Source organism: Saccoglossus kowalevskii, chromosome 14, assembly GCF_978046115.1.
Source record: "Saccoglossus kowalevskii chromosome 14, keSacKowa6.1, whole genome shotgun sequence".
Classification (NCBI taxonomy): Eukaryota; Metazoa; Hemichordata; class Enteropneusta; family Harrimaniidae; genus Saccoglossus; species Saccoglossus kowalevskii.
The window spans coordinates 7,867,704-7,878,796 of NC_140654.1; the positions used below are offsets into that span (position 1 = coordinate 7,867,704).

At 35.5% G+C, this 11,093-nt stretch overlaps 1 protein-coding gene across 1 annotated transcript; it reads left to right on the forward strand.

Annotated features, from left to right (window-relative positions):
* The first annotated feature begins 1,698 nt into the window (after nucleotides 1-1,698).
* On the forward strand, nucleotides 1,699-8,420 carry LOC100370834 (acetylcholinesterase-like). Its single transcript, XM_006811244.3, has 9 exons — nucleotides 1,699-2,160; nucleotides 4,377-4,533; nucleotides 5,168-5,353; nucleotides 5,448-5,644; nucleotides 6,021-6,177; nucleotides 6,361-6,539; nucleotides 7,036-7,165; nucleotides 7,469-7,607; nucleotides 8,090-8,420. The coding sequence occupies exons 1-9, from the start codon at nucleotides 1,699-1,701 to the stop codon at nucleotides 8,418-8,420; spliced, it is 1,938 nt and encodes a 645-aa protein (XP_006811307.1).
* The last annotated feature ends 2,673 nt before the right edge of the window (nucleotides 8,421-11,093 follow it).

Consider the following 11,093-nt stretch of genomic DNA (forward strand, 5'->3'; position numbering starts at 1 on the left):
AGTTTGAAGGAAAGTTTTAAACATCATGTTCACGTTTCTGGAAACTATGTTTATCACCCACTTTCCTACTTCAGGCAGTAGCGGCAGCATCAAGTTAGCCAGTAACCCATATAACGTTACCTGACGCCTGTAGAGACAATTTTAGACAATTTCAGGGGGTTTATGCCTATTGCAAAAACCATTTGTTTTCACTGATTTGATGTTTTCAATGGAGTTTATGTACACAAAATTGTCAGGCAAGCCATGTGCTCCCCAGCTATTTTACAAGTTTACGTGGATTTAATTTAGCGAATTTCACTTATCAACGAAAATAGCGAAATCAAAAACCAACAAATAATGAATGTTTTACAGTATCTCATATTAAACGGTGTAAATTATGTTTTATCAAACAAAGATACACAAGTATTAACTTAAAGTAGTACACCTGTTAATACAACTATGAGATAACAATATACAGCCAACTACAGCTTTGTCTTTACTGCTAATTGAGGTATAAATATCACATAATAACGTCAATAACGGGAACATGGATTTTTAACCTTTTGAATTAATTTCCCATTGGCTAAAAATCTCCATCAAAATTAGAGAAAATATAAAAAAAAACAATAAAATGCAACCTTATTTTATGAACATTTACAACAGTTTGATAATACTGTCGAAATATTAATATATGTGATATAATATAATATATTATACAATGTATCAATTAGTCCAAATAATAGAATTTACTGATTAACATAAATTATGGCATACTGTTTCAGCGCCGAAATAGCTCAGTTGGGAGAGCGTTAGACTAGGCTCAATAAGCATTAATTTCTAGTTAATTAATGTATATCTCATCACACATCATATCAAATAATACAAAATTTGCGTTTTTTACTGATGAACGTAAATTACGGCTATATGTTTAAGCGCCGAAATAGCTCATTTGGGAGAGCGTTAGACTGAAGATCTAAAGGTCCCTGGTTCAAAACCCCGGCGGGCTCGCACGAGCCTGACTGAACTGTCCCGTGTTCCGGCATATACTTTTTTCCTTCCTTGTTAATTTCCTTCAACAGTCAATCTCGAAAATTGAAATGTATCTTTAAGAATATTTAACCTTTTAAATTGAAATTTCCGGGATTTTAATTTGGAACAACATATAAAAAGCAAATAAAAGTATATTTGTTTATTAAACCTTAAAAGTGTTAAATATTGAATACCATCACAATATTTTCCCCACAAAATTTGTGTTGAAATTTTTTTTCATATATATTTTACTATAAATTCCGTATTCATTTTGAATTAATTTATCATTGGGAAATACAAGTCTCTAACAAAATATTTGAGAAAATATAGAAAGAAAATAAAATGCAACTTTATTTTGTGAAAAGTAACCACAGTTGTCTAAGACTGTCTGAATATTAATATATGTGATATAGACGAGCCTGACTGAACTGTCTCAGGTTTCGGCATATACTCATTTTTATTCAATGTCATGTGACTGAGTTGAAACCAATCACAGCATGCATAACAGCAGTGATAGATGGCGCTATTCATTTCCAAAACAAAGTCCGGCAACCAAGAAGTTAATTATTGATAGAAATATATTTTCAGTTAGTCATTACTACCTACGACCAGTTGAACATTGTGCCTCGACCCCTGACCGTCGCCATTTTAGTTTAAGGCGGCAAAGTAGACATCACATTTGTTTCCGCCATGACTGCCTTGTTTTGTGTTGTATTATCGCTTTCGCTATTCCACGGAGCAACAAGTCAAAACCCACGTCTTAATGAGGATATCATCGGCGGGCCCAACGCGGACGAAAGGCGAATGTCAGACAGTCTATACTTGGGCCTAGAATACGTAGAAATCACTTTACCATATTACGGCGTTTTACAAGGACGAAAGTTTCGCCTTGTTACACCATGGCTGACGTACGTGAGAGAAAAAATATTCTGGGCCGAACAGTTTCTCGGTATACCGTTCGCGAGGCCACCTGTCGGCGAGCTCCGATTCCAGCGTCCCGTACACGCCGATCCCTGGCAAGGTGTTTACTCGGCGACGTACCATCGTAGCGCTTGCCCACAAACGCTCACATATATCCAGACAGTGTTACCAGACTTTGATTCCAGGAAAATACAAGAAGACTGTCTATACTTGAATGTTTACCGACCTTCAGTGAGTATATAGTTTAGAATCAAGTTTAAGATTTAGTGACACAAAAATGTCTGTTAGCATCATCTACGTAAAATTCTTTTGTAATGACGTAATGTTTACTTTGTCAGTTCATTTTGTTGAACGAAACATCTTTACTAGTCATGTTCAGAGCGAAATAAATTTTGACGAAATTGTACTGGTCATAGTATATATATTAGGAATCAAATCAATTATTCATTGAGCCTAACCTTGAACTTCGAATGAACGAATCATTTCCTGTTTAATTTCGCATTTGTTTTTGAAATTGATATAGACGTCGATTTTTATTGAAATAAAATAGTCTTTGCTTCGTTCATTTTAGATATGTGCGCCAGCTTTTACTGAATTTTTTTCATAGGTTTGTGGAAAAACAAAAGTTCACACATAGTAGTTAATACATAAATGGTATATACATGTATATATATATATTTTTTTCATTTGTTGTTGTTGTTGTTATATTTCTGCTACCAAGCGACTATAACAACCCACGCTAAAAACCCAAAAGCTCAGTGGGTAGACGCTTGTTTGTAAACATTGACACGCTATGACCATCTGACGCATGCGTAGGTGACGAATCCCCCGCTTTAAATGAAACAACGCAAAATCATAATTGGCGAAATCACGAAATCACACATACGTCGTTCGTAATCCAGGTTATTTATCTATTTTATTTTCAAAATAACACAGCGAAATCATGTTCCAGTGATATTTCTAGATCAGTATCAATCGATGTTTCGATGAGGCATATCTTCTACACTTTGTAAGAGGTGGCTTATATTAAGGTGTACATATATTGTCAAAACTTAGTTGAAAGAGTAAATTGGCCAAAAATGAAAGCTGAAATTAAAAAAGTTACGGTGTTAGCGTTTTATATTGACAGGAAACTGACGCATTGCATCGAGTAACGAGTAAGTTATTATTTGTCAACACTGACCTCAATCCCCTTCCCATAGGTCTTTGCGTTGTACGCAATAGTACATGTCAAACTGGTTGTAGTTTGAACTAATCTAGGAATTACTTTGAGATTACGTAATCTTCGATTTTTGATGTTTGGACGCTATAAATAATATATATTCAGGAAACAACTCAAAAATGTGGTCTGCATCTCAAACCTATTTTTACAACCAGTCCCGTACCCATCTTTAGCTCCGCTGTCGACTTTGTCGAGCGGAGGTTCATCATATGAGTGCTATTGTCCGTCATCGTCCGGCGTCCGTCGGCGTCCGTGTCAACTTTTTTTTATTTTTTTGACTTCTTTTTGAAAACTACAAGCCTGATTGCTTTGATACTTGGTGTATATGTACCTCTTTTAGATTTATTCATTTCGTGATGATTACAATAATTCCCTAATTTTAGTGAATATTTTTGTCATTTTTGGTAAAAAGTGATATTGTCGACTCCTTGTTGAAAACAGCAAGTAGATTGCTTTGCTATTGTACATATAGGTACCTCAGGTTGACCTCTCTCAGATGTGTTAATTTAATGAAGATATCTTCAATTTTCTAATTGTAATGTGCATTGCTAACAGCAGTGCTATCTCAGCCGAGCGGTTGAGCGGTTTATGTATTACTTTTTTCACATAGAATTCCGTGTATTAACTCCATAAACCGCATCTGGTATTATCACGTTTATTTGAAAAGTTCAGTACGTGATCCCACTTTTTCACATATGGCCCTACATGGCAATAAGTAATCTATTCGCAAAATATCAAACATATCCTATGACTTTCATGAGATTGTATTGAGCGGCCTTAACTAGGTAATCCCTGAAATGATTGGAACGCATTGAAGGACTCCAATGTTTCAAAGTCGGTATTTGGTGTTCTTCATGTTTGCCACTCGAAGAGCGCATTAAATTATCATGGGAAAATCATTGTTTATCAACACAAATCTCGGGTACATATACATCATTAACTATACGTGCAACAGGAGAGCCATCTCAGTGAGTGCGTTAAAATATGTCTTCTCTCAATTCAAACCGTTGAACAGTTGTCAATGACAAGAAGAGTAGAAAATTTAAATTCTGAATATTACAGTATTAAATATTCTTCGCTTTAGACGGGATCATCTTAGATTATAGTTAATTTCATAATGCTTCCTTCGTCCGCTGCATGTGACTGGACGCTATGAGAAGGATGATAATATACACGTGTACACTATGTAATTGTTATTTAACATCGTTGTGCCATCTATTTATAGCGTGAACTTGGTATATATGACCCTCTCCTGCCTGTCATGGTGTATTTTCATGGAGGTGACTGGGACTACGGAACAGCTGAAATGTACAACGGTACATTCATGTCGGCGACTAGAGACGTCATAGTCGTAACCACCAATTATCGACTTGGTGCTCTGGGTGAGTTAGGGATGGACAATTATTTCCATTGGGGGTGTTGATAGACTAGAACCGGAAACAATAATTACGGCAAGAAAAAACATGTCGCGTTAGCATACTACGTTACGTTACTACGTTTCACTGGATGTAAAAACAGTATTATGCTGGTAACCCCAGAATTGAATTTGTATTAAAGTCATTCCCACTTTGCATAATCCACTAAAAACACTTCTCACTGACCCCTAAGCTTTGTCATTTGAATAATACCTCTCACCGGCCCATGTAAGCATAATAATGGTTTTGCAACGTTGCACAGTTCACGAGAACTCTTATCCAACAGCCTCGAAATCCTAAAATACAGTAAGTCTTGCATATACAGGCCCCTTAATGAATAAGGAGTTTCTGTCAAGTTTGCGCTCAGGCTGTCTTCAGTGCTCCAATATTTCAGGATTTGAAACTAAACCAACTGATTTTGTCATTTTCTTCATAGCGATTACAATAATTAGTGGAAGGCGTTCTACATATAATACAAAGTGAAAGCGCAACTTTACCTCTGCCCTCAAGTCAAGTCAAGTGAATTGACCCACTTGCTATTCACAAGTACCCAACATTTCAGTCCATTGTTTATTCATATTATTATTTTGATAATTTCTAGGATTTCTGTGTACCGAAGACGAATACTCCCTGGGGAATTATGGACTATGGGACCAACTGGAAGCCTTGAAATGGGTACAGGAAAATATCCAGCATTTCGGTGGAGATAGTAGAAGGGTGACAGTATTCGGGGGCGGAGCCGGAGGAGCAAGTGTCGGCCTTTCATTAATGTCGCCATCTAGCGAAGGTAAACAAGTGGATACATACGCATAACGCTTATACGTACCGCCCTCTACGATATGTATTACAAATTATCTTGTTTTACACCTGTATTTTTCCAGGTCTCTTCGAACGTGCAATTATGCAAAGTGGCACAGCTGTATCGCCGTTTGCCGTGATTCTTCCGCCGTACAAACCAAAAGATTCAGCGGTGCAGCTTGGCGAGGCATTCAACTGTCCCACAACGTACTCATCGTACGAACTTGTAGAGTGTTTAAAATCCCTACCGTATTCAAACATTTACCTAGCGGACATCCAGGTAATTCAAAATACTACGAGATTATTACGAGGATACCTCAAAGTATGCACGAAGACAGTAACGCGCAGCGGAGGTCGATGCGACTTCGCACTGTCTGAGTCCATACTTTGAGGTATCCTCGTCAAAACCTTATTATTATACATTTTTTGCCTTCCAAGGATACATCACGGGAATGCCGAAATCCAAAAAGTTTAGAACAGAATCAAAATTTACGACGTTACGGTAACATATGTATATTAATAGAATCTATCTTTAATTCCAATATTCCGGACGAGTATATCGTACACCCATAAAACAAGCAATGAAAATTACACAATTACAAAACTTTTAGCAAAAAAATGGTGATGTTATTGCATTATGTAAATTTGTTTATCAGGGAAGTCCCGATGCAGGTGCCTGGGCCCCAGTTATTGATGGGCCAGGTAACGGACGATATCTACCCGGTAATCCGTACGATCTGCTGGTTGGTGGGCATTTCAGAGAAGTCGATATCATCAATGGTATTGTCAAAGAAGAGAGATCATACAAATTACGTAAGTTGTTGCAGCAGTCCCTAATTAGGTTATTAAGTACTCAATGATGAATGGTTTTGATGATCATTTAATGATGATTTCTATGTTGGTAACATTTGACAGTCAATCGTATTGTGTTCTATTGCATAGTATTGCGTTGCGTTTTACTGTGTTGCGTTGTGATGCGTTCTATTCTATTAACAGTGGATATACCAGGAGTACATTACGGCGTCAGGCACGAGTACTTCATGATGGGCGTACACGATGAGGTCTCACAGCGGCACATTTTCGGTGTCGACACCCTCACTAACATCTCCGTATTCGAATATACAAACTGGACAATGCCGTTGGATGAAACGTCGATTAGGGATCAATACATAGACGTAAGTTTCGTTCAGGTAACATAGCGCGTGTGAATTCTGACCAAACTAAGTCATTATATGCTAGTCTGAACGAGGAGTGTCACATATCACACACATAGAAATGTAATGCTCTCCATAACATTGCTTTAAAAAGACAATAAGAGTGTAGAAAATTATCTGCCGAAATCCGGGACAGTTCAGTCAGGCTCGTGCGAGCTCGCCGTGGTTTTGAACCAGGGACCTTTAGAACTTCAGCCTAACGCTCTCCCAACTGAGATATTTCGGCATTGAATCAATTTGCAGTAATTTAGGTTTTTAGGTATATTTTGGGTGATTTGATGCATGATATATTGTAATAATAATTTAATGTTTATAAGTTTCGTCAAATAATTTTGGAAACTGTAAATACACTCGCATATTTTTGATAAAATAAAATAAATACTGGAAGGTCATACGGTACTAGTATGCTAATAAAACTTGGACACCGTCACGGTAAGTTTCTTTTTTCCTATTTCAGATGTTGACCGATAGAGATTTCGTTGCTCCAATGATTCAGACAAACCGTTATCACGACCAGAGTTCAGCATATGTATTCATGTACACGTTCAACTATACCGGAGAGGTGAGCCCCTTCCCGGCATGGATGGGTACGTATCACATCGACACAACTAATCAGGGGCATACTGTAAAATGACTAATTTTCACCGGGTTTAAATTTCACTGATTTACCACTGGTATTGCAGACATATTCAGTGGGTTTTAAATTCACGGTTTTATCATTTAGATATTGTGTTCTATGCTAAATTTTACATATTCACTGGGTTTTAATTTAGCTCATTTTTCAGTCAGCGAAATAAGCCAAATTAAAACCCAGTGAATAATTAACCCCTTTATAGTATATCTACCACGTTATCACGTGCCTTCATTTAATTATTGAATTCCTTTGTTAGGCGTGCCACATGGCGGGGAACTCCCATATGTATTCGGTGAACCAATGAGTATGGGACTTCAGAGACAAAACTGGACTAATGATGATAGAACAGTTAGTGACCTGATGATGACGATGTGGTCAAATTTTGCAAAATACGGGTAAGTGGTGTCTTTTAAATGAAACTCACAATGATACACCTTTCGCGCTTTGAAGACCGTCTACAACGTCACTGGAGTGTTGATCCGTGGTCAACGGACAATAATACGAATAGTGTTTTTGAAAGATTTACTTTATCTGAAAAACAGAAAAAGAAAAAAAACGACTACACAACCAAACGGAGTTGTCGCTTTCAGGGATATTCCTTTCCACCACTCTACCGCACATTAACGTCACTGAAACATTTTTTTGATAGAGGGCGCGATTTCCAGGACGAAAAATATCCACGAATACTTTTTCTTACAATGAATCAAGAGAAAGATTTGGGATGAAATATCTCTTTAAAATATATGTGAATCGATTATTTTCCTTTCTCTCAATTATGCGTTTCAACTTTCGAGATTGCGTTATAAGATTTACACGAATGTCCCTCGGGATGTCGTCGTACTGTACATAAAAAACGTTTTTATTATACCCCTTGTAGAAACCCAACACCCATGATTGGCAGTGTTTCCAACCCACCAGCGTACCAGGAACCAGAGTATCCAGCTGATGAGTGGGACTATGTTGACCTGGAATGGTACCCATATAAGTTCATAGACAATGAAACATATATACACATTGATATTAATTCTACAATGAGAAAAGATTACCGTCTACGTAAAACTGCATTTTGGAATATTTTGATACCAAATCTCGGTGAAACCCCTTCGTCCATTCGCGATCGCTATTATTACCACTCTATAGCATCTTTCAACATTCCTAACATTTTTATTACGATTTGTTTTTGTGTAACAGTGTTTATTCGGGGTTAACGGTGGTCTGCGTTCTTCTTTTGGACATGTACAATATACAGGTGTCTCCGTGTGGTCAAGCTAAGTAACTTTGATAAACATGCTATATGTATATACCAATGCGCTTTTTTAGAAAGATGTCTTTTAAGATTCATACTGCCCTCAGTGTTCGTACCAGAGTTCTTTAGTTTGTTTTTGACGTCAGTGAGTGTCATCATTTGCGTATTCGATTGTTCAAATAAGGCCTATTTCTATTTCAGGTTGTAATATACTTCAATAAGTAATTGCCAATTTGTTTTATAACTCATCTGAATCTGTTTTATGTCTACCAGCCTGGATATATATTTGTGATTTATGATTTTTGGGCATATAATTATCAATTGTGAAAAAAAATCCATCACTTTTCACTGATTTGCGGAGATGCGGATTGGTTTTGGACACAACAATTTTCGTCAAATGTAAAAATAGATTTGCTTGACAACGCATGATTTACTTATCGATGTGGTTCTGGTAAGAGTTAGAATTTATTGCCAACGTTTGAAATGGACATTGATTTTGAATAAACAAATTTGGACATGTTTCTATGCAAGTATCTCAACCAAAAAAAAACATTCATATTTAATGTTCTTGTCTAGTGTGGCCTGGTTTCACGATGTTACAGACCGGTTTCGTTTGGTAATACTGTAAAATCATTTATTTTTACTAACATTTAATTTCACTTTTTTATGTTCTGAGCATATTCACTGTGTTTTAATTTCACGAATTTGTCAAGAAAACAATTAGTTTGATTGTCATTCTATATGTTCATGTAGATTTAACTTATCAGCGGATTTAACTTATCAGCGGATTTTACGAAATTAATTCCCAGGGAATAATAAATGCATTTAAAGTAGACATATTGCAATTATAAATCTTTCTGAAAACAAAATATATTGGAATAATATATATATATATATATATATATATATATATATATATATATATATATATATATATATATATATATATATATATATATATATATATATATATATATATATATATATATATATATATATATATATATATAATTATTGAAACTGTTGATGAAAGAAGTTAAACAAAAAAGAAAAAAAAAATATCTGCCGAAACCCGGGACAGTTCAGTCAGGCTCGTGCGAGCCCGCCGGGGTATTGAACCAGGGACCTTTAGATCTTCAGTCTAACGCTCTCCCAACTGAGCTATTTCGGCGCTGAAACAGTTGTTAGTTATTTACGTTCATCACTGAAAACACATATTTTTTATTATTCGATAAATCGTATGATGATATGTTAATATTCAGATAGTCATAGTAATTGTGGTCACTTTTCACAAAATAAACCCACATTTATTTTTTATATAACTCTCTCCCAACTGAGCTAGTATTTCGGCACTAAAACAGTAGGCGATCCTTTACGTAAATCACTAAATACTGAAACCTCCATGTTTTTTTTCTATATTTCCACAAATACTTTGATCAAGTCTCGTAGCCAATGGGAATATTATGGCAAAATTAACAAAAAATGAAAGTAAATACAAAAAACAAGAAGGAAAATGTTGCGACACAATTTTAACACTTCTTGAAAAATAAAACTACTTTCCAATTGTTTTTTTTTTATTTTGTTGTCCAAAAATAAAATTTAATTTTCTAATATATCCATTTATTAGGTTAAATAAATTTATACACGTGACCATTTTTTTTCCTTTTTTCATATCGTTGGATGTCGCAATTTAAAATCACAAATAAATTTAAAATGATAACAATTTACAGTCGGGGGCTTCTGTTCGTTTATATTTTATTTTATTTTTATATCGCATTGAACTCGATATCTTTGTGTATGTTTGACGTTTGTCTGAGCAAACAATAGCAAGAGATTAAATCACACGACAATTTAAATTACTAATCACGCGTTGGGTCACTGGCATACTGACCCCCGGGGCACCTATATAATTTGATTTAACCACCTATGGATTTCAGTATCAGTGCACGCCATGACTGAATTTAAGTATGATTAGTTAAAATTAGTTGTATTTTCACCATAAAACGAAGACATCAATTGCTTCGAAATTGCGACCATAGTGGGTCTGTGTCATTTTTTGTCACCTTTTCTCTGATAATGCTGTGGTGTCACGTGATTACTCTTGTTTTGACACATTGTCACGGTACTAATTATGCTTGGATTATTATTGAAGACCGAGACTTTTTTAGTATTCATATTGTCACAAAGACCAATGTCAAAGAACTTGAATATTTGTTTTAATTTATAATCTTTTATTTAGTCAGTTGTTAATGCCAAATGTTTGTGTACAGCGCCACCACACGTATCAGATATGGCATCTGTTCACCGAAGTTAGTAGTTTTATGGACATGCGTTAGTCTAAGTTTTATCATGTTTTCGACTTTCTCTATATTCTTATTAGTCTTATTTTTCAACGGTATATTTTAACTGTCTTATGCCTCGTGTTATTTTATTCTATTTTGAAAATAAAAATAATAATAATAATAACATGTAGTAAATTGTTAATTCCAACATGTATGTTCACATTAAAGTAGGTCTACGTATAATTTATGTGTAAGTTGGTCATAAAGACCAGTCAGGACGGTGTTTTCAAAACATTGGTGTAATTTTCAATTAAAAATGTATTTTCTCCACTCACTGCGAGATTACGGAAATA

What these genes read in the sequence shown, in the direction of transcription:
- LOC100370834 (XM_006811244.3), top strand. Translation starts at nt 1,699, where the DNA reads ATGACTGCCTTGTTTTGTGTTGTATTATCGCTTTCGCTATTCCACGGA. An exon ending in TGAATGTTTACCGACCTTCA is followed by an intron (nt 2,161 to 4,376) that starts GTGAGTATATAG and finishes ATCTATTTATAG; the next exon opens with CGTGAACTTGGTATATATGA. An exon ending in TTATCGACTTGGTGCTCTGG is followed by an intron (nt 4,534 to 5,167) that starts GTGAGTTAGGGA and finishes GATAATTTCTAG; the next exon opens with GATTTCTGTGTACCGAAGAC.